The sequence below is a fragment of the Rhea americana genome, unplaced genomic scaffold, assembly GCF_003343005.1.
Source record: "Rhea americana isolate MKP2758 unplaced genomic scaffold, rheAme1 scaffold_57, whole genome shotgun sequence".
Classification (NCBI taxonomy): domain Eukaryota; kingdom Metazoa; phylum Chordata; class Aves; order Rheiformes; family Rheidae; genus Rhea; species Rhea americana.
In genome coordinates, this window is record NW_028186723.1 from 3,717,541 (window position 1) to 3,742,442 (window position 24,902).

Consider the following 24,902-nt stretch of genomic DNA (forward strand, 5'->3'; position numbering starts at 1 on the left):
CAGAATATTCACAGGTTGTAAAGGAAGAAGAGCTTTATTATGGAGTCCAACTTCTAGCCTTAAAGGAGACTGAGAATTGTTTTAGGAATCACTGATAAACAACTGTATCAGTGTTAATCAAAATCAATGTGAAAACACTTTTAAAATGCACCAGCTAAACAGATCTGATATGAAAGTATGGCTAAAGATTCATATTTTACTTACTTTAATGTAGCCTTGGAACTTGTGCTACTCTTTAGTTGGTTAGAAATAGAATCTGAATCAGGTACTTTGCAATTAAATTCTGTCTCCAGTTCTTTCTTGTTCAATGCTGTTTGAGCAGCACTGGCTTCTGAGCCCAACACAGGCAGAGACTTTGATTCTGATGTGGCCAAAATTCCAGTGGGATCTAAAACCAAAAGAAAGTTTAGCACTTCTGTTATCCAGGTTGACTGCTCTGGAAATGACATGTAAGCAAAACAGAAATCAAGTTAAATTAAAAAAATAAATAAATAAAAGGTGCTCTCTTGCACTGTAAGCAGGGCTTGCTATGTTTACACAATCATGCACTCAGTTCCCTTGCAATGGGAGATAGTAAATCCTGCTGCCAACAGAGCACAACTGAGTCACAGCTTGAAGTCCTCTCCCAGCTTGAAGTGCAGAGTGAAGGTCAATCCACCTACAAAAAAAAGTCTGTTCTAACTAGTCTGTTCTAACTAGTTCACTAGTAATTAGTGAACTGTCTATCTACAAAGTCCAAGCTAAGCCTTACAGTCATGTTAAAACCAGCCATGTCTACATGGACTCTGGCACAGGCCCAACACTTGTGCAGCCTGTGTTCCTAACCAGGGAGGACATCAACAGTTTCTTAAAGATGAAGACAGCAAAGCATAGCTTAAAAACTGCAGATTCTTCCTCTGCAGAGGAGGCCAATTCAAAATGGCATTTATATGCCTTCATTTCTCTACTCACTGTTACTTTCAAGAGTACTTGCATGGGAGATTGAGACTAATGACTCCAATGGCAATGTCTTAACTCCAGTCAAACACAGGTATGTGTGTGCATGGATGCGTTCGCAAAAAATCCTGACAGAGGTATTTCTTGGAGAAAACAGATGAAAAAGGGACAGGTTTGAAGGGGGAGAGAGTCAATACAGAAGCAAGCAAGATTCTACCTACTGGCTGAAATGGCAAAGGTCTGGAAGACACAGCAAAGCTTTAAGAGGCTCTTAATGCAGGGACAGGACACAGACTATGAAGGAATCTAACCACTTACTGCCACTGTCCTGGTCAGTTGTTACTTTTCGGCGTCGCAGAACTTGTTCTAGCTCTGTTTCGCTGCTGTCCGTTTCAAGGGATTTTAAGCTTCGAGAACTAGTGGATTTGTTAAGTGTTTCCTATAGCAAGAAACAGGCATGAAAAAACACTCTGAGTATATTATGCCTTTCCAAATAACCCATATGCACAATGCAGATCAGCAGCAGTATATGAGAACCCTTTAAACTGCAGAAAAACAACTGCAGTCCTAGATCAGTACACAAAGCTTTCCCTCTTGTTTCACAGGGAGCCCTTGGGGCTTGATTCATCACTCCTTCCCTTACCTGGATTTCCCTATGTATGGACTAATCACATTTACCTTCCTTATAAAGTGGATATCAAGCTTAGCACAGATGCTCTGGATCACTAACAAACTCACACTGATGTTTGCAAGGATCCTCCAACCTCCTTCTCTTAAAATTTTAATAATCTTAACACACTGCTGGAGTGACACCAGTCATAATTAACTATACTAGCAAAAAGGCATATTTCACTGTTCTAGCATGTTTTACATTGTAGTGTGCTCTTGTGTTGCACCCAGGTATGTGGACAAAGATGTGAAGAAGTCAGCATGTACTAGCTCCAACTGCAGTAGGTTACTGTACTCTATAATCTAGCTGATCTGGTAYATACTTGAGTCTACTTCCACATATTTCATGGTTTCTCTTGCTTATAGGATTAGATTGCTGGTTAAAATGGTATTGTATGTGTACAATACACAAATACATGCTATTACTGCCTTACAGCAACTGATGGGAGTTTGCTGCCTCCTGGTTCAGTATTCAATTGATAGTAAAAGTTCCCAAATTGTTTGCAAGGTAGCTGAAAATTTGGGACCCACATTCTATTTCAGTCTCCTCCTAAGTCTTGCCATCATCAGGAATCTCCAGGAAGCCTGTTTATTTCACCTTTCCAAGTGTGTCAGACTTCCATAGCATTTTTTCCACAGCATGAATAACATTCTTAACATCTTCTGTTGACAAGTACATAACCCTGAATAGGAACAGCAAATGACAACAGGAAGTTGCATCTCAAATCACAAAAGCACTGCTACTTGCAGGATTCCAGGAAAGTAACTCAAAATTTCTTACTCCCTCAATAAATTAAAACATTTTCTTTGGCAAATATTCAAAATTTAACTGAGCATATATGTTATTAATGAGTAACATTCTTCAGATCTGTATAAATGATGTATGTACATGAAAGCAACATGAGCAACTGAGTCGCTCTAACTGCAATTTACAGAATATAGATGTGCTTTGTTTTTAACAGGTCTGTGGAGGTCTACATGAAATGCATAATTAGCATACTAACAACAAACACAAATGTTTACTCCATCACCTCCCACCCCCATGTTTGTTGTCTGACTGWGCATAATGACTATTCTCAAGAATGGAATGAAATTGGATTTTATGTAACGTGTCCTATATTGCAAATATCCTGAAGGGCCAAAAGCAACAAGCTATAGATACAGCAATGCAGTGACTGTATGTTTCTTCTGCTCATTCTAAAAATTGGTGTCCCATAAGAGAGCAGGAGCTCAAATCTGTTATGCTGAGAACCCTACCTACTCTACACATGCAGTTCAGGGGCTTTACTTTGGACTAGATTTATTGAGGTCTCTCTTCCTGAGCATCCCCATTTATGAGTACTCTGAAGGTTTCCAAAGGACCTGTTGCATGTTCAGACCATCACATCTCCTGTAGGGGGAGGAATATACAATCTTGGAGCAAAATTAAATGGGTCACTTTTCTCCAAAACAAATTTTGCTGGCAAGACCAAAACCATTCAATGAATAGGACCAATGCAAGAAGTAAAGACGATCAGGGGATTCACTCTGAAGCTGCTCTACAGCTTCAAGCCAAAATGCTAAYGCAGAACTTTCAAATACTCAAATACTGTGCTATTTTGCACAGAAGGTCCTGTCAGCTGTGTGAAGAAATAAAAATGATACATAAATGACAGGTTTCCTTACCAGAATCCCTTTCAGTTCTTTCATTGCACTTTCAGAGGATTTTGGTGTTTCTGGCTGTAAGTAATCATAACATATACACATTAAAAAAAACCCACATGCTTACTAATCTGACCTAGCTGAAATATACTGAACCAAGATGACAGATTTTGTGCTTGAGGACACAGGTGTACCATTGCCTTGTGTTCCTCTGTTTTCCTCTCCCATGGGCACATGGCTGACATTCAATCCATTTTCTTATATGGATGGAGAGAAGAGTCTTAGCTCAAGAATTAACACTACAAACCACAGCCTATACATTAAGATAGATTAACAGGGTACTATTTCAAGCTTTTATGAAGACATTAAGCATTATATTACAGTAGGCATATTCATGTATTAGTGCTGATTGTTACATAAAAGGAGGAGGAAATAGTGCTAAGTACAGCAGACTTCTCAATCATTCAATTTACATTACCCAGTTATACTCCTGGTCCTTTTTGTTCCTCCATGGCTGTTTGTTTACCAGCTGTTTTGCTTTCATTCCCAAAGAAACTGGGCATTTGTGTACTGTTCTTTTCACTTCCCTCCCCCTTCTTCAGGTACAAGGTCTGCTACATGATTTCATTGATTCAAACCCAAACAAAGCAAAAGAGAAAAGAAAAGCAAGCATATTCTTTTGAATGTTATGGAAAATCTGTTTTTTTTCAGTAAAAACTACTGTACTGGGCTAACATAATTAATCTTCTATTCATTTCAACCTTTGTTTTAAGTCTGCTTGACTGGTTGACTGGCCTCAGATGAACTCCCTTTTTAATTCTGTCCATCATTTCTTCAACAGCTTGTCTCTTGAGATCTGTAACTTCTTCACCTGTTCCAAAATCAGAGAGCTTATTACAGACATGAACTACAGAAAAATAGCCCAAAGGAAACACATATGTTAAACACATCCTCCTAAATAGYTTGCTTGTCACATACAGCCTGTTACCATAGTTATACATTTAGTCTTAATCACAAAATTGGCATCTACAGATAAAATGTACTTAGTTATACAATCTGCAGTCATCATGCCTTTATGATCAGTGTATATTGCTCATGTACAATCCAAATCCATGCTTTTTGCTCAGCTTTATTAAAAACATAAACGACATGCATAAATATACATTCTTCTCCCTACAAGCAGGCTTTGTAGGTCTTTCTTACAGGACTATTACGTTACCCTTATTTTTCCCCACCACAAAGAAGCACTTTACCTCACAGTAAGTACATCTAGAAGGTATTCCTTTTTTCCACTGGGTAGGAGAAATCAACAGTTTTCTCTATACTTATCTGGAATTCTGGTTTCTGGATTCAGGGCTATTAGGGATACCTGCTATCAGCTAAACTGTCACAATCTGCTCTAGGATACAATGGCAATTTACACATGTTGAGGTTCTAGCTGTGGACTTCTCAGATATCAAATAGGAGTGCCTGCATAAGTCTGGAAAAACAAATATCCTGAAAAATGAAAAACTCCTGTAACTGTTTGGAGTTGCAAAAGCTAAATGTTATAAGCTGAAGCACCAAGGAGTGAAAAATACAGCTGCAGTTCCATCATATCTGTTTACTAAGGCTCAATAGAAATTTCCACAGCTTCATTAACACAGGACAAGTTGACAGCACCCCATGGTGAGGCCTATATCTAGCCTATTATGGGATACAAAAATATGTCTCATATTTCGAACAGGTTTAAGAACCTTCCTGAAATGATACACAGACATCTCAGACGAAACTAAAAAACACACATTTAAAGAACATGGCGTTGAGTTACAGGGCAAAAAACTTAAACACCGTAAAAGAAACCAGCTGATTTCCAAAAAAGATGCAGTATCACAACTGCAAAATATTCAGATGAAACTGGAAGCCATGGGATGAAGCTAAACAATATCTGATAGCTTATTAGTGTTGGGTAATGTAAAAAAAGACACAATGTGCCACACAAAAAGGGGAGAAAAAAGACTAAAGTAAAAACATGGAGAAATACGGTGGATGCTATTCAAAGCTGTTAYGTAGTGCCTTACAGGAATTTTAAATAGACTTTTGCTATCCCACTTGTCAGGTACTATTGATGATTCATAGTAATGCAGTTTCTGTACTGTAAGTTGATTTAATGTCAGGCTTTAAATTCACAAACAGGCTGTTTCAAATATAAAAGATTAATTGGTGGTATGCAATAGAAATCACTCATTCTAAGTCCTTAACAAGGGTCAAAACAACCACCTTTTCTCTCTCAGACTGGTAACCAGTTGCCAAAGACCCCTCAAGGGGTCTGCCCAAATAATTCTATTCCTTATTTCCACACCTAAAAAATGGCACATGTAGAACTTCCTTTCCCCTACCTTCTGCCTGTTGGTTCTATCTAACAATCCAACCATGCTTGTATACAGTTACAGTCTACTAATAGTGACTTTTCTTTCACAGTTACAACCATAGCCATGGATAACCTGTGCCTTCTTGAAAAGAAGCAAACACATAATTTGAGCCAAGTTCCACTCTGCAGCCTCTTGATTTGTTTAAAGGACAGCAAACAAGTTAAACAATTCACTGCAAACAAACTGCTGTGTCAGGATGAAGAGCCACACAAAGAGGGGAATCTTGGTTATTTGACTGCAGCGCTGGTCTGACTAGCTCTGACTTTTCAGGCACTCACAATCATTTGTAAATCTACTTATCTCCTCTTCTCATCCTACTTAGTTCCCAGCTTCCATTAACATCAATAAAATACAATTTTAGCTATTACTTCACATGGAGAGCAAGCCAGCTTTGAGTGGTAATTATATAAGACAAAAAAATGAGATACGAAACTGAAGCATTGAACAAACTAGTTTTGGAGAGAGGCTCTGGACAGAAAAAAGAATCACAAAAAAGAAGCTATCCGGTAGTCAAAAATTTCCCTGTATTATCTTGTATATAACTTGCACTCTGCTTAAAGATTGTTGGGTTTGCCTTTAGTATTTTTGCTTCTTCTGGGTAACCTGTTGGTATGTAGAGCACTGGACGTGCTGTAGCACATCCAGTTGATAGGCACAGAGTGAGCTTCTCAACACTGCTATAGTACAATAGCCACAGACAGTACCAAACTCCTGCGGTACAACTCAAAAAGCTCCATCAATTCACTGTAACAGTATGGTGCCATCCACCCTGCTCCTCCTCGATTCATCTCACCCAGTACATCTCTGTTGTCAGGTGACTGCTCAACTTGTCAGGTACTTCTGTGAGCCTAAATAAATATGAACCACCCCACCCCCCAAAGTGGGGGAAAGAGGATACATTTTTCTGCCAGATTTGCGAGGGAAATCAGCTCAGCTGTGTATCTGATAAGCATTAGAGCAACAGGAAGGAAGATCAGAACTTATTTTCAGATACGACAAGTAGAGGGTCTGCTCTAATGTTTTTAGATCTGCAGCCTCAAATATTGTTCATACTAAAATAAACATTCAGAAAAATTAAATTGGCTGCTGATCACCAGCTTAGTTGTGGGGGCACCAATGGCAAAAGACACTATGCAAACTTTTGGGGGGTCTGGAGGAAATTTGTAATACCAAATCTACAAAGATATCACTTGCTATCTCAGAGTACATATACCTAGGCTGTAGTCATATTTCTGGACTGCAGGGTAGATGAATACACTGAGGACACAGATGGTGGTCCCACTTCACGCATGAGTATCTATACCTGCAGTTCATCTTCACTAGGAGCACTGCAGTACCTAGAAAATAATCTACATAACATTAAAAGAATATGAGTCATACCTGAATCCTGCTGAGGAGGTTTCTCCTTCTTGCTCACACTGGTGTTGGAGTGAGATCTCTTACGAATCATTGACATGAGAGACCTTTCAGGAAAATGAAACTGCAGACTGTCATTCTGTCCTCTATTACACACTGTTAGAATGAATTCTGAACATGACACACAAACAGCTTGCTTACTACCTGATTAAACAGGTACTTACAAAAGGTTCATTTAACAATTTGTAAATGCAGATGTATGTTGTGAATTATTCCCCACAATGTCTCCCCTCAAAATACACCAGATTTTTTATTTCTTTTTAACAGAGGTTAAACACAAACCAAAACACTTCRACTTTGAATTAGAAGATAGTACCTCATTGTGATGCATGATAAATCAAAGCTGCCCTGGCATAATAAAAGGAAGGAAGAGTTGCTGATATTAAAGTAAAATATWATTCTTCAAAGGACACTTAAATATGTTGATCAGTATCTCCTCACCAACTCCAAGACTTCTGTTTGTAATCTTCTTAGCATCAAATAGTTATCATTAAGTATAATCAAAACATCAAAGTCCAGCCAAGGAAATGATTCATTTTAAAGCCCATGTATAAGTACTAACACATATCTAATGTGTCAGCTGGGCATTCTTTTCTGAGTATTGATCATTACAGAGAAGGACAGTGACCTCACTGAGATAAGGGGTCATAACCCAACAGCAGAAAAAAAAAAAGCAGCATTCAGTGCCTAGCTTTTAAAACAACCTTTATACACACACGAACCTCACGATGCTTGAAAAATTACTCTAGTTTAGCAAGGCTTAAAGTGTGTCATCTTTCCTGATTAATAAAGGACTCAAACTTAAAAATGCAAAACCCCACAATTTAATTCATACTACACAGCAGTGAGAAAGGAACAGATAAGCCAGAAGAGTTAATGGAGGTAAAAGGAGCAAATGAGCAAAAACTGTTGTTCAGAAAACATTTTGATTTGAATTTTTAAAACAGAACAAGATGCACAAAGGCATGAACTCTCCCTAACAATCATCAGCATTTCTATATTTAATTCAGTAGTTAACAAGACTCTTGAGTGTAATTTCTAATACAGCAAGTTAGAAAGTATCATCAGTCTTTTTTTTTCTTCTTCTTTAAAAAAGAGGAGGATGTTCAAAAACAAGTGTTTACGCAAGACTGGGAGAGCTCCTGGACTTTCAACACTTCTGGAAAAATAATTTTCCAAAACAAATTGTAACTGTCATGACAGAAAAGGGGATGTGAACTTCTTGTCTTTCTAGTCCAGCAGTGCACTGGAGTAGGTATTTTATTTCAAGTATCTAAGCAGTCCCAACATGAAGATTAACTGAGTTCCTAAAATTACCTAAGCACAATTTAGGGCTCCACTAATTTGGCTCTAATGAAAGATATATCACATTGGTCTTTTAAGGTGCTTTTGAAAAACTTGGCCTTGATTTTGGCCATTTCACCAAAACTGCCCAGTAACAGGGTCTTTTCTTTATAAGTTATGAAAGCAAATGTGGGAACTCAATGGAGTCAGCATTTTCATCACCAGTATCTGACAGGAAAGGACACACAGTAATCCAACATATCCTTTGCTTCAAAGGGGTATTCTTAGCAGCAGATTCAGATAAGCACTTCTCAAGTTTATAATTACAGCTATCAGGTGAATCAAAAAAAAAAATCTCAAATTTAGAGAAGACAGGTATCCCTCCTCCCAAAGTCACAGTCTAGACAATTCATTAGGCTTGGGAAGGGAGACACTGTTCAAAATTGGTCAGGCTGTGGGTTTGTTACCCGCTGGGGCAGAAAGTGTCCTGTTGGTAAAAAGAAAGGAATGAAGCCCAAGATAGGTAGAGAAAACCTTTTTTCTTTAAAGACATTTTTCCTGCTTGAATGGAAGCTCATGCAATGCATTCTGCTTCAGCAAAGAACATCAATGCTGCGACTCTTGATTTAAGCACTTACCGTATCGGGTTAGGAGGAGGGGGGGGAGGAAGAGGAGGAGGTGGTGGTGGTGGAGGTGGTGGTGCAGGATTTTCTGACTGGTGTACTCGTTTTTGAAGTTCATCAACTGTGAAAGAAAATAAAATAAACCAGAGTGAGTTCTCTGCCTCCCACATCTGCTGCTAAAGCTCTAAGAAATATTCTGCTGGTTTAAGCAAAAAAAAAAAAAAAAAGCTACTAACTAACTGGAAAACAGACAAGATTAATCCACTTAATTACTAGGAACTCCTACTTTTCAACAACATTTTTCACAAAGAACAGTGTTCTAAATGCACAGGATTCCTATTAGACTAGCTACCAATAACCGTGTTACTTTTGGAATTAAAATCACGTGTTTCTTCATATTGAATTCTTCATATAAAATGATAGTGCAGGAAAAAAATGCATCATGTTCACCTTAAAATCTATTTGAGTTTGCATTTTAGAATGAACTAAACAAAGATGAGGATATAAACCATTGCAGTTTCTAGTCCTATACTTGCATCTTGCTGATGGGCTTTAGTGTTTTTTCACTCCTAACAAAAAAGCCAAAAAGAGAAAGGATTTTTTTCCCTGTTATGTCCAATTCCTATCTAAACAAATGTGGAAACTACTTACTTTTCTGCACTTGAAATGTCAAATGCAATTAACTGGGGAAGGGCAGAAACAGAAGAAAAATGTCTTAAATTTCTTCTGGTAACAAAACCTTTTAGCAATTTCTTGTGATTTCAGCAGGAATTCAGTCAGAAGTACAAAATATGATTTCCAAAGTGGATATGGTTCTTCAGGTCTTGTGATGATAGAATCATATATTAAATTCTATTTCAAATTACAGTTTAAAATTTATTTAAACTTAACATTTGCATTTAAAGTAAACGAAAAAAAATAGTTAAACTCCAAATATAATTTTTACATTGATAAATTAATTTTAAAGGGCAAACAAGTACTAAGTACTTGGATAGCTTGATAATCTTGGCACACTTTTGTACAGTTCACGCAATGGAGACTCCATAATCTGATAAACCATCCTTCATCTTTGCAGAAGAATGACTACAGTTATCTAATTTTATTTGTTTTTAAAACTAGGAAAAGGGGTACATTTAAACTAGTACATTTGCACTGAATAGGAAGTACTCTTTCTTTCACAAACACACACACACACACACACACACACACACATACGCACTCACATGTAAGACTCAGGGCAATTTAACAACATTTTATATCTTACAGAAATTTTAAAAGGTTCTTTCAAATACATTCTGGACATAGTATGCTGTGGCTGAAGACAGCTACTGAACCTAGTCTTGTTAAGTACAGGTTTGGATCTCAGCTATACAACGGCTATTGCTTTTGGGGTCTCAAATATAACGTGTAATTCTAGATATGCACCATTCACACCCAAGTGTGCTTCTAAACTGAAATTCATTACATAATTTTACCTGAATGCTTTAGGTCTCTAGCTTTTTCTTCAGAGTTCTGACACTTAAGCTCTAGTTCCTTTTTATCTTCTTCCAAAAGTTCTAGTTGCTGTTTAAGACGACTGATCTCCTTATGTAGTACTTGATTTTCTAGCTGCTCTTCCAATTCTTTGACCTGCAGTTGGCAACCAACAGCATTCATTACAGTAAAAGGTATTTTCTGTCCTTCCTTTTGATGAATAATCTATCAGACATGGCAATTCCTGAAAATATGATATTAGTATACAGTGATCTATAGTTCCCACAGAGAAGGCAGATTTTTTTTTTTTTCCAATGAGAGCTAGATAGACCATTTTGAGACATGTCAGATCTTCTACTCTAATCCTACTTCTACCCCCACCCTCCTTGGAAAACAGTCCAAAAGTACCTACACTATAAGATTTTCCCTTTTTCCTTGTATAGAGTTTTTCTTGCCTCATTTGAAGAGGCTCCATTTCAGAATGCTTTTTCATTTGAAGAACATTAATATTCTTCTTCTCTTAATGACAGCTTCCACTGATAGTTTGTTATTTAAACTCTCTTGTCAAAAGTCTCACAGATGTCAATAGGTGAATTAAGGAAAATTAGGTTGAGAGGCAGCATTCAGCTGTCCAGTAGCGATCACTTCCAAACCCCTTTAAACATATAAAATTTGGTCTGGTCTTGAAGAAGCCAAAAACTAGAAGTCTTCTATAAATTGCCACTTTATAGAACTGGCAATTATTCTCCTAAAATATCTATTCAAAAGTATGAGAGATTAAATACAGTCTCAGTGTTGCTGTATTCATGAAAGCACAGAAACTATGTACCTCTTTCTAACATTAATATATTAAACAAGATTTACAAGAATAGATCTCACATCTATGAGGAAGCTCATTTTCATGCTCTCAGCAAAGCAATGGATATTTCTCAGAGTTAAAGATTGATCTAATTATCCTATTTCAAAAATTGTATTTGTTTAGATCCTATAACTTTTGATCCTCTCATGCCATTTTGCAGCACTTACTTGGCTTTTCCTTGCTCCAGTATGTCTGGCTCCTCTATATATTTGTTTAGCAAGAGACCAGACTACAAATATAAACTGCCTACATCTTGCCTCTGGTCTTTTTAGTTTATCCTAGAACAACAACCTTTATACTCCTCATGGTCCAAAACACTCTCCTGTCATATCTTCTCCATGTAATGGAACTTCATCTAATGCTTATAATTAGACTTGGGCTTTAGAGGTATCCAAAATAAAATACTTGCTTAAACCAGAAACTTCAGCCTGAAGGTTTTGCACTCACATCTTACCAGTAACTCAGAAGAAGAAGATCACAATCTTCTCTGAAGCTTAATTTTTAGACTATAAACACTTCTGGGGGGACAAGATCTTTAATAATTCTGAACGTGGCAAATACATTACAATTTGTATCACCCATTAAGTTCAGGAAGATTTCAAAAACCTCTGCATGAGGTAAAATAAAAAGTAATCTCGTTTTACCTTTTGTTGATGCTGAAGTCTCTCTTCTTCTAATGTATGAGTCAGCTTAGCATTCTCATCCAAAGCTTTCAAAAGTTGTTGATCAGGAGCAGAATTTTGCAGAAGCAGCTGACTTTGCCTTTTCATCTTGTTCTGTTCAATAAACATCTGTCAAAACAAAAAACATCCCCAACAATCATTAAAGACTAATGCTTTCCTAAAAAAAGGGGGCAACTGGAAACAAAATGAAGAAATTAACATGGCGTGAATATGGGGGGGGGAGGTGAGAAGGAAGGGAAAAGCAAGTTTAAGAGTAAAATTTTACAAGAGCTAAGTGTACACTGAAATGAACCAGGTGTTTGTTGAAAGAAGAACCTGCCACTACACCTAAATTACCTGCACGTTAGCAGCATTCAGAATTTGAATGCATCTCTGCAATTTTGCTTCCTTGAAATATAAACAATCTGATTCCTATTCTGGGAGCTCTGAAGAAACTGAAAGAGCATAGGGCCGAGGGAAAAAATGTCTACGAAGTCACAATCTCCACTAACACATCTGCACACTCTGGCACAAATCGTATTATCTGACAGTTATGCAGATATCTGAATGATGGAGTGCATCTGGAAAATGAATTTCAGTCTGTGTTTGTGCAACCAGTGTATGTACTTACCCCGGGGAAAGGCATACCGGTGCAATTTCAGTCTTTTACTTCTAATGTTTGTATTCTTTCCTCTTCCTCAGTTATATTTTTGATATGGGAAGTGGGTAAATTAAAAAAAAAAAAATCAAATGGTGAAGAGACATGACATTGTTACAAATGATACAAATGTCACATGCATCTCTAGGTTTAACCTAAGAGGTGCAGAAGCCATCAGCATGTGCAGTTCCTTAGGTGACAGGATCTGCTTGAGTCCATTTAGGAATTTCAAGAAAAAAAAAWTGTTTCCTGCCAACAAAACTCCCCAAGGAATTTATTTCCCATATTGATGTGCTTTTCAGGTAAAAGGGTGCCCCCAGCAACAGGGGCTTCCACTCTTGAATTCAGCTGTCTCCATTTTTAAGGGAGAAACAGGGACTGGGTCAGGTTAAGATTTCAGATGAGTGTGCAGAGGTCAGCAAAGCATGCTGGCAGGAAAAAAAAAGTCTGAGAACAGAGATATACTCCCTCAGATTGTTAAAACACAGCAAGAGCAAGGTGTTTCAAGAAAGAAATTTTAGAAATATAAAAGCTCCATGAGATCTTTTCAGCTTCCTGTACTATTCATTCTTGGGCCAAAATTACAGATTCTAGTTACTGACATATGGTTCTTTCTGTCCAGTGCCACTGCACTGCTGTGTGGCTTTTTTTTTCCCCCCTAACAACTGGATTTTAAGAAACACCAGCTAATTCAGGTTTGAAGTAAGCATTCTACCCACCACTTTTCATGGACACTTCAAGTGAGTTTTCTTAGAAAGCAACTCTATCTGCATGAACAGAAAGAGAAGCCTGCTGACTGTGCTGAGCTGCTATTCACAATGCAGCCTGCATGACTGTGTGCGAAGAAGAGTCAATTGATGTGACCTTAATACTAATAAAATGAATAATCAACACTTCATTGGACGAAGCTGTGTTATAAGGCAGGTAATAAAGAACTGGAAGTATCTGATGAAGAGGAAACAACAAATACAGGCTCTAGTACTGTATTTGTTTCATAACAAATACAAAAAATCTACTATAACACACAGCCCACTGTGTGGTACAGTTGCACAGTAGCACAAAAATGATAACCACTGTGACTGCAGGGAACAGCTACAGTGACTTCTGTGAAACAGTCTGCCTTCCTCCTGTCTGTCCTACACAGTGAAAATGGGGCGATCTGCCTCCTGTTTATTGTAGGAAAAGAGCAGTTACCATGGAGTGCTGCCCACGCTGCAAGCCCACAGCCTTGTGTTTTGAATGGCAAGGAACTCATTGGAAGCAGACGTGGAGCACAGCGCGCCACAGTGGGGTTGCATGTGGATGCGAGGAGACCTCACATGTACTCCCTGCTCATTGTGCTCACTGCATATCCTCCTGTTGCGAGTTGTACAGATGTTACCTAATGTAAATTTGCTACATGGAACAAATCATCCTGAACAACACTAGAATTCTAGACTGGTACTCAAGAAAACCTTGTAGGCTGTTTTCAGCTGAAATGTGCACTTTGCATCAGTTCCCCATCACAAAATCCACCTGCTCAAATCAAATACATTTGCAGTATCTTATACTAGTAAAGCAAAAACTGTTCAAAGGCAGTAAAAGTTCAGAACCAACGCCAGCCACCCAACCCAAGCTGTGAAGGTTTGCCTTTGTCTTGTAACTCATTTATTTAATATTTTATCTTCTTAAAAAATAACATTTTTGAGTAACTATACTTTAGAAAGACCTCTAAATCACTGGTAAAGAACTGCTCAACACAATAAAAGCCTGCTACACTCCTGTCATGTAAGAGAAACAACATTTCTTTAGAAGCCATCTTTGCGTAAACATAGCAGTTTATCTACTGTGAACTTTCAAAGCAAAGTGAAAACTTGGTTTTTGTTTTTGTTTTGTTTTTTTGTATTCCAAAAATATAGTTCGAAGTCATAATTTGAGATTTCTTTTCTTCCCTGTGTTTATGTTCAGCCTGAGAGAGCAGAAATCCACTGCTTCCTTTTCCTCCTCTCCATCTGTATCTGGTCCTTTCTGAAAAAGGATATAGTACTAAAACAAATCAAGTATCACGACTTCAGTACATACTTCACCAAATGTGGCAAATCCATATTCACTTTGTTTCATGCTTTCCGAGGAGAAAGTTCTCTTGAACTAAATGAAAACCTTTTCATTCTAAAGTTTCCTCGAGATGTCCTGTGCTTTCTAGTAGCTTTATAAATTGCTTTCAGGTCACGGCAAATATGTTTCTGCTTACAATGTGTGTGAAAGTGTCTTCATCGCCACAAAAAAACTTTATTGTCTATAACCTAAGTCTGCAATCTGACATATGGGAATCAATTTCTCATAAGGAGTACCGTTCAGTTCAGAAATTTCTTACGCTCGTAGTTGAAGTACCATCTTATCCTATACTGTCAGGACATCACTAGACAAGACAGTCATAGCAGATAAAGTAGAGAGAGATAGTGATAAACTGATTGCAAGTTTTTGAGAGGTTGTTCTGTGTGTTTGACATGGAACAAAAAAGGCACTTAGAAATTAATTCTAATTTTAAATTAAAACAATCACTTAATTCTTCAGCAGGGTAGAAACATGGCTGCCTGCACAATCTTGAATATTAATTAAAAAGACTGCTGAAAGGGCAAAATAGCTCCTAACAGGATTATTTGGACTAGGTGGAATTTAACCAATTGATAGATTAGTTCTGACTTTACCACCTGCTAGACAATTATCTGCAGAATATCCCAATCAATGCAAGAAACATAAGCCAATGTTTGAGGAATCTATTGAAACCACAACTGCAAATAAAGGCAGATCACAAAGGAAAATAGTTTGCTTATACCTATAATCTTAATTTTTTAAAAAATCTCCAAGTGCTGTGCACAGCAGCTAAGTATCTTTCCCCCTTGAATTTACAAATGGAAGCTCTGAAGCGCAGAAAATCTGGGACTTGGCCACGTTCCATCATGGAGATTGCACAAGAACTGAGGGGGGGGTGAAATACTGAAAATAAAAAAGTTTTTCCCTTGACCTCAGTGGGGCCACACCTCATTCTCAGACCCCTGCTCTAACCATTACCCTACAGAGCATTCACTGCAGCTGTTTCTTGTTTACACCAGAGTTGAAAAAGGAATTCTTCCTCATTAAAAAAGTTAGAAAGCAACTCTGTTAGTGTCAAACCCCTGGGAACTCTGATCCTCATTCAAGTAACATTCAGGGTATAACTGGATGCTTTCCAAATAACTCTTCTCAAAATGAGGTCAAAGGAAATGCTTTAAATATCCTCCATACCTTGCTACATTTCCATCTACAAATTGCTTGGGTACTTGCTATGTGTACTAAATTCTTTTTCTTAGTTGAAGTTTGAAGGGTGAATAATATTTCAATACAGAAAAAAACTGTTATAACAAGGTAATTGGYCCCATAAAGCAAAATAAAAAATCACTGTCAAACAGAACTTCACTCTAAATGAAATAACAGGTACATATCACAGTAGAGTCCCACTTCAGAAGTCTCAAATATAAAAGAGAACAGGACTTCAGTCAAGCTATCTTTTGACTTCAATTTCAAATCCATGGCTCCATGGCTCCATCCACTCCACATCCTAGTAAGGAATCAGTAAGTCATCTTTTTGGAGTCTTAACACAATCATTTATATTGGTCATAATTTAGAGGAGATATCTTTTGTTACATGAGTACCCTGAAGACTTATAGTCCTGTGTTCATGTCTGAAACGAATCCGAGGAGATGGGGATCAAGGTACTTGCATCTCCCCAAAAGAATAGGCTGTTTGAAGGCTCTGCTGAGATGTAGGAGACAGGATGATCTTGTCAGATTAGTGCTTGACAGGGCACTAAGTGACATTACACCATACAAATCCAGAGTACTTCCTGGCTTTAAATTGAGGTGTAGATTTTAGCTCAGTGATTCCTGATCATGGAAAAAATAAATATACACACTTTAACTTTGTAACTGTGTTTAACCTATACTATACTATCAAAAATATCTGAGTTTGAGAGTTCCACTGCATATAATTATTATAGCAGAAACAGTGGCTAGTGTTTTTTCTAATGCAACTGTAGAGAGAGAAAAAAAAATCTTATCATTAAAACACAAGAAACTCATCCATAGCTTGGACACTGATGTATAAATACTCTCTCTACACTCAGGCTCAATGCTGCACGTCAAGCAATGACATTAGTCCAGTATGAGTTACAAAACCGTTGTGTTCAACTGGATTCATATGTGTCTAAAGAGCTATTCAGGAAAAAAACTACAACAAATAAATGGGTTCTGTAGCCATGCAGTCCAGCAAGCTTACTTCGGTATACACTCAATTTTAGGTGCAAATGGCATTCCTCTGATCTGAAAATGTTGTCTCTAGTGCTTATATGCTTCCTTGACTTTTGTTAAGGCCTATCTGAATTTTAAACTAATAAAGGTAGATAGAATGTAGTTTCCTTAATTATTTGGCTAATTGTCAGGTAACTTTTTATAAAGGGAGCATTTTTAAAGAGCTACAAAGTGCATCATTAATAAATTATATGCATCTAAAGGATTTATTCAAAATGWGGGAGCTGGATTAGGTGAACTACCCTATTTCTCACCCATTACTTGCTTCTCATAAAAGAGGTGTTTGAAGCACATATTTTAGCTGTGAGAAAGACTGAAACTCCATCAACATTGTGGCTTCCTTAAAAAATACAGTATTATTGAATAGCCTGTACAAGAGGGTTTGTCAAACTGTAACACTCATTCTTCACCTGTGAGGCATAACTGCCCAAGGCCCAGGGAGGGGGAAAAAAAAAAAAGAAAAAAGAATCTCTATTGTTACTTGCTTGTTCATCTCCTGCAATCAAGCTCTTTGGTTTTGCCATAGTAGAAATACACAGGCATTACAGAATGTATTATTCTATGTTCTTACCGTATTTAGATGTCATCTGATATATTCAGAAATAGATCATATCCCATATGAAAGAAGGAAACTTCTTCACTTTTTTCCCCAATAGACTAAGTGTTTGGGGAGAAAAAAAATTAATAGGTATTTTCCTAAAGTACACAGATGTTACCACTTCACAAGTCTGTTCTTGGAAGAAAGCTTGATGAAACAGATTAGCCTTGTGTCATGCTTCAGAAGTGGTAACATTCAAGCTTAAGAGAACTTAAGTACTAACCACTCATCATGTTTCCTTAATTATTATTTGCAGTACAGTCAGATGGACCGCAAATTAATTAGCTTCAGATACCAGTTTCTACTGAAACATCCTCAGCAACGAACAGAGGATATATAGTAGTTTTACATACAGAACTACTCCATGAGTGCTTGCTGGATTTGCAGTATCCGCTCACAGATGTAGCATGCTAAGTCTTCATGAATTAACTCAAAAGGTCACAAATACATCTAATGAGGAGTTCTTTGGGAGCTCGTAATCTAACACAACTTACTGAGACAACCAAATCCATTGCACAAAAATCTCATGTGTACTGCAGACATCTGTAAGAATGAGAATGTAATTCTCCCTAGGTGTTACAAAATGATGGCCACCTTCTATCTTTCAACACTGGAAGATTCAGTCCTGAATTAAATATAATATGTCAACTAAGCACTGGCATAGGGTCTCATAAGGAATAGAGGCATTTTGTAGTAAGTTAGTTAAATGTAAACATGTTATTGTGAAATAACTATTAAAAAAAACCATACACATCAATACAATATGCTTTTGAATGCATCTATAAATATTGGAAATTAGAGGGAAAGACAACAAAAAGATGGACAATGCACATTACCAATTCACTTTGCTTCAGGGTTCCTTTAAATGTAGTCATTCTGTCTGTCAAACTGCAAGCTATTTTACAGATATATAAACACTTGGGATGCCTTTCACTTTTTCCAAGTTGTGTTTTGAAAAAAGCCTATGCTATTCTCAAAAGCGAGAGGAACCCTAATAAATCTGCCCAGCAGCTTGACATTTCTGTTCACCTGAAACAGCAGCAGGGAAAAGAAAATAGCAACCCAACACCATCTTTGAGAGCACACTGCCTATTCTCAGTGAGGTTTCCAAAGTAACTTTAGGTGCAGGGGTTGTCTTCATGCCAGCACATACAACAGTAATAAACAGTTCACTTTACAAAATACTGTTGCATGGCAGGATATATGCTTAATAAACCATTTATGCTAGATTATTTTTATTAAACTCCTGGGATTTTCACATTGCTAAAACTTTCAATATGTATTTCTCCCTATGTTCTACCTCTTTTGGTATTGTATTTTACTCATCTTTGTGGAAGAGTGCTTTTCAGGGTTAGCCTTTATATTATTGCAATGGCCTTCAAGATACTCTCTACCTTCCTTTGTTTTCTTATAAATTTCTCCACAAAGAACTGAGAGAACTTAAAAGTGTCTCTTAAAACATGATACTAGAATTCTAGTTAAGCTTGCCAAGATTCCTGTGTTAACAACTCTGTTTTATTCAGGTTAAGTACAGATTTTTCCATGCCCCTGCCCCTTACTCACTATTTAACTCTTTTATGCAGATTCCTGTACTTTTCACAATAGACTGTGACTCACATCAAATCCTTTCTTTCTCCTTCCCCCTCTCCACACCACAGCTGACAATATTTACTCAGTTGCTTTAGAATCTCTAAGGAGCAGGAATTCCATTGTTTCAAGTTAGATCATTTTTGATTAATCAAATATATATTATGGTGATGTCAGTAGCATGATTATAATTAAAGCTGTRTTGAATTTTTTTTAAATCAAAAGCACTGATTTTCAAGTGTTCACTCACACTTACATGTACCTGCTCCCTTCCTCTCCCTCACTCCTTGTCTCTTCTCTCTCTCCATCTGTGTTCACTTATACACATGTGCTCACCCTCCCATTATCTCTCWCACCTGCACTCCCGCTTGCTCACATTCTGCAGCAAATTCTCATCTCTTATCAAAAGCAGAGGATGTGAAGAGCATCACTTTTGAAACGCTGCCTGTGCCAGCCATTCCTGTGATCTCCCATTGAAGCTGCAGTGAAACTGCAAGAAGGGAACCTAAAAAAATGATGCCACACTATGGATAAAGGGGTTAATCTGAATATGTAGGCCAACTTCCCAAGTTAAGGGAAGCTTCATATACCTGGACCCCTTAAAAAACAGTGTCCACCACCAAACAGACCTCTCCATAGACAAGGAGTCCTTATTTCAGTGAGTTAAGACATTTATCTAGGATATTTTAAATGACACAAAAATATAAAAATATAATACAAATGCAAAATAAAAAAAACAAAATATGCTATTCTAAAGCCTCTGACTTGGCACTGCAATCGCATGCATATTACTCAAAGCCTATTTCCTTTCCCAAGGTGCTCAAAACAAGCTAATCACAAAGCATGAAACACATGGTATTGCCCTTTACTCAAGGTTGTTCCTTCTCCACATCACACAGCTCATCACAGTAACCGGTGGGGCTTCCGAAAAAACTAAAAATCCAGCAGAATGTTGTTTTTTAAAGAAACGTTTTATAGGAACAGAGAAACATACGGCCAATGAAAGAAAAAACAGAATGTCACAGAATACTGACAAAAGCAGCAGAAAATCGTAGCACATCTTTGGCATAATCCAAAAAGCTCCTATAAGAACACCCTAGAATCCACAGTTCTCAAATCACGGCCTCAGCCTTGCAACAGGATCTGTGCAAGGGGACTCCCTTGCTCACACAGAACCTCATATGAGCATAAAGCTTTGCTGCCATGGGTACAGTTGTGAGCTTGAGCCTGTGTGCCTTATGCCTCAGATCACTAACAGGAAAGAGTAGCAAAAGGTAGAAGAGAGGAAGGAGAACCTCTCTGCGTTCAGCTGCACCTGGCTAGTACCCTTGACAGCTGTGGTACGAACCTTTGTACATGGCACATTCAACCCCAATTTTGCCCCCTCCCCCCCCCCCGTGACTTCTTCACCTTTAACTTCCACATCTTTGAGGTTGTTTACAGTTTATCTGAGATCCACAAAAATTTGTTGCATCTAAAATACCGCTACATGATTCTGTTCATATCCAAAGCATCAAAAATACCCAGTCCAAAACATAAGAGTAACAGCACACAGTAAGCATATTCACTTTTTTCTATACAGTTTCAAAATGAAATTGATTTACAATCACTAACTGAGTGCAGTTAGATGTACAGGAGTTATCACAGAGCTTTATTTATTTATTTATTTATTTTTTTTAAAGAGAAACAGCAGCAAAGACAAAAAGCAGATGAACTCTCTACTTGGACAAAACTGATTTCCTGAAGGCTAAATTTACCTATTTATTGGGATTTGATATCTCTTCCTGCATATAGAAGCATTTTTTCAGCTTGAATTCTCCCTATAGATGTGCCTTTGGAGAAAGGCACATGTTAAACAGCAGGTAAATCTGCATAAACCGAAATACCAGATTTTGCAATTTTTTTTCTGCTAGTTCACACATATTTCAGGAAAAAACACAGCTCTAAGTTATATCATTAAAAAGGCAGACAATCCTTCCAAAATTCAGCTGCTATATATACTCCATTCAAATATTACAGATGTCTAAGCCCTTTCTAAAGGTAAAGCCTCGCTTGAAAAAAAAGAAAAAAAAGAGTACACTATAAATGCTGTCAAAATAGTAAACTAATTTTCCAGTTGAAGTACAGATGTTAAACACTGCACAGAAATTCAGAGACATATTTTGTATGAGAATTAGGAATTGAAACCTAATTATCTAGGCTAGTAGATTTTTCCTCCCCAGTTGCAACATTTTCATTTTATGAGATGACTGGCTTCTTGAACAACTCACCTCCTGTGCAAATGACTCTGCTTTCTTCCGCAGATTCTTTTCCAGTTCAAAATTTACATGAAGTTCTTCATATTCCTCTACTGCCAGCACAGACACTGTTTATAAGAATGAAACAAAACCAGAAATAAAAAGAGGAATGGATAACAACCCATCAAAACAAGAATAAAGTACTACTGGATTTATCCAGATAGGCTTCTGTTCTCCAGTACTGTGAATCCTTGCAATGAAGGTGTAACTTAATTTTACTTTTCCACATACAGTCCACATTGCAGTATTTGTCATGTTTTGTTCTAAAACTCCTCAATATTTATACAAACAATTACTGGTCTTCTAAATACATTAATACTCCTCCTGCCCTGTACTGCTGGGCAATGTTACTGCAGAATGTTGACTGGTGAATTCCACACCAGAAATGGCTGTACCTCAGAAATAGATGTTTCGACCAGATCATCACATGTATTGACTTTATACCTGTGTGTACACAGGTAACAATCTCATGCATACCTACACAAACAGGCATTGTAACATTAGAAAAAAATATTCTGGTATATTTCTTTTCTTACAATAGCATATGATTTTTACTGTTCTTTTTTTCTGAAGTACTACGCAACTTGCTTGCTCTCTGCATTTTTACTTTGTGTCTGTAAACAATGAATTGGAAACATCTGATGGTTTTTAGTTCAATAAGTATTTCTATCCACTCATCTTAGCTTTACTTTGGCATTCAGTATAATAACACAAAGTTAGAACAATTCCTCATATTCGTCATTTTTCCCTTATAATTACAAAGGAAGTATAAACTTCCAGATATATTACCATCTCTGTTTCCATCCTTTCTTGCTCTTTTTCCCCACACCTCTTACCTAACAGTACAGCATCACTGCCAGTTAGAAGATTTTAATGCTGAAACACTAAGGAACTAACAAATCATTATTAGTTGTCTGAACTGGAGTCCCCATAACACCAAATGCTACCAAAAAAAAAAAAAATAGAAGTTACGATTCTTAATCGTGAAATGCTTTCCTTCCCTTACCTATGTTAGGGGGAAGACAAAATAAAAATTAATTTCTCCTCACCAAGAAGTTCCTCAGTTCTCCTTGGAAGAGCCTCCCCTCTCCCAGTTTAGCAGGGTATTAATTCCACTTAACTGAGAAATCTTGAGTTTCTGTTCTGTTAGACTAGCCTATAAATGATCATCCCTCCATACTGACAAGAAAGTTACATCAAGCCAAGGATCTACTTCTCTCTAAATTGTTCTAGAAAAGGAGTAATTAAAGGTAGAGAGAGCATCTTTTAGTGGAGCCTAGACTCAAAGACTGTGGTAACAAACACCAGGTAGTCAAGACTATGTTTTGCCTCTCTAAGTACGAGCAATAAAAGACACAAGAGAGCCTTGTTCAACCCAAAGATTTCATGTATTTTGGAGGATTTGGCCTAAGTAGGGTATAAAGCGTCTCTTTATTTCAGAGATTTAAAGAAGCTTCAAGAAGAAAGCAGTACAATTTTGAGTTGCCCATGTTTAAACTGTGGTCAAACAAGTGAAGTTGAACATAGGTGGCTAATGCTAGCCATGAGGCATGCTTCCCCAAACTATTCTCAACAGATTTCAGTCCAGGACACCAAATATCATGTAAAAATTCTTAACATGTCTCAGTGATCACTTGCACTCTTTTGGTAGGCTTCAGGTCTTACTAGCTGAAGATTAGTTTCCAGAGTGATGACACCAGATTTCTAAAACTGTCCTATACAAATCCCTTGCTTCTTTGGAGACAAGTGTAACAGTTAAGTGCAATAAGTGTACTTTAGATAGTGGAAAACACATCCCATTCATCTGACTCCCAAAATGATGTTAACTTTCTTTTTAAAAAACACTCTTAGAAAAAACTTAAAAGATAAATTCACCAGTTCTGATGGGAATATATTGATTATACAGCTCCAAGACAGCATCACAGAGACACAGAATACAGCAGGTATCTATTCAATATGCAGCAATATACTTTGGTAGCTCACCCGAAACATACAAAACCTCTGGCTTACAGTGCCAGTGCATTAGGACCTATCCTGATATAACCCCTCCTTCCAGAAAGGCAGGTATCAAATGTGAATCAAAGGGTTGCTCTTTTGATCATGCTGAGGAAAAAACAAACAAACCAACCCCCATGCATTTCAGAAACCTTTCAACTGCCACATCATCCCATCAATAGCTTCTTCAAGCTAGTCTATCTAATCAACATGTCATAAGTTTGATGTTTTAAGAGTTTAAGTATTGTCTGCCATAGGTTAAAGCAATTCAGTAATACGCAAGAGGTGAGGAATAAACACTTGGTGAAGGGTTACAGAGTATGCCCTACTGCTCTGCAAATCCCCTCTCAACTATGAGGGGCAGCTGCAGGATTGACAGAAGATAAGAAAGTGGACTGCAAAGGGAAAGAGAGAGGATCGTTTCCCACTAAAAGGCCATATATTTCTTTGTAATCCGAAACTCAGCTGTTTTCTCAAGAACACAAGACTATGCTGACCTAATATACTTTTTCCAAAGAAAAAAGAAGCATTATTGGCAAGTGACTACAGCATGTCTGGAGTCTTTGTTACTTCAAAGGTTGCTCTCTAGGGCTTCGCTGTGTGGCTATTCTCTGCCTATAGCTGGCTATCAGTCTTCCCGTGAGGAAGTGGCAGCCTTGGCAGTTCCCTGCACTGCCTGATCACCGTTTCAGAACTCCTGGGAGTTTTATTTTTCCTCCCTTTGTGAGCAGGTGGAAGACAACTGTAGAGGAACACCTTGAAGATAAATCAGAATAGCATTAGGCACGGTGAATATGGCTAAAGTCTTCCAGGATATATTGTTAAGGTGCTGTTGAACAACTAACTGAATGACTTTGGAAGGCAGAACAAATAAAGCATCAAGAAAAAAAAGGCATTGAAGGACAGTCCCATTCTCTTCTACTTCAGGAAAATACGAAACAGCCACAGAGACATTTAATCAACAAGCTTTAATTTTACAGGGCTAAACAAGCAATAGAAAAGGGGAAAGTAACCCAAGCAACTAAAATCTTCCCCTCCATGGCCCTCCCCACCCCAGCAACTTATTTTGAGTCAACTATTTCTCATTTGGAAACACTATCCTTGATTAAGAAAAAGCTTTTCCTTAAGAAAAAGCTTTCCTTTCCTGAGCCCTATTTCTCCATAGACTGTCTCCTGTGCCTATCTGTTTTATCTTTCTTCTCTTCCCACTTGGCTGGGTCCCTACTTTCATTCCATAGCTTGGAAATCCCATTGACCTCATTCTCAGCAGCCTTGTCCTATTTCCTTCCATATGTGCTCCCACATACTCCCAAGACCTTAGATATTCAAAACTATTAGCTGTATCCCAACTAAAATATAGCAATTTAAGAAAGTAACAGGAGATTTGAGTTCAAACTCCATCTCTGTCAAGGACTCTCCTCCTGCTTTAGTCTGCCATTACTGCTCCAGCAAAAAAAAAAAAAAAAA

At 37.6% G+C, this 24,902-nt stretch overlaps 1 protein-coding gene across 1 annotated transcript in view; it reads right to left on the minus strand.

The window, feature by feature from the left end:
* The window catches only part of SHTN1 (shootin 1), a 65,804-nt gene that overhangs the window by 10,023 nt on the left and 30,879 nt on the right, over positions 1 to 24,902 (minus strand). Inside the window, exons 8-16 of the mRNA XM_085319115.1 lie at positions 21,414 to 21,508; positions 11,957 to 12,103; positions 10,456 to 10,609; positions 8,996 to 9,101; positions 7,038 to 7,120; positions 4,008 to 4,117; positions 3,271 to 3,324; positions 1,255 to 1,375; positions 205 to 388 (exon numbers count right to left, since the gene is read on the minus strand). Coding sequence (XP_085175241.1) covers positions 205 to 388; positions 1,255 to 1,375; positions 3,271 to 3,324; positions 4,008 to 4,117; positions 7,038 to 7,120; positions 8,996 to 9,101; positions 10,456 to 10,609; positions 11,957 to 12,103; positions 21,414 to 21,508 — 1,054 coding nt within the window. The remainder of the gene's footprint in view (positions 1 to 204; positions 389 to 1,254; positions 1,376 to 3,270; positions 3,325 to 4,007; positions 4,118 to 7,037; positions 7,121 to 8,995; positions 9,102 to 10,455; positions 10,610 to 11,956; positions 12,104 to 21,413; positions 21,509 to 24,902) is intronic.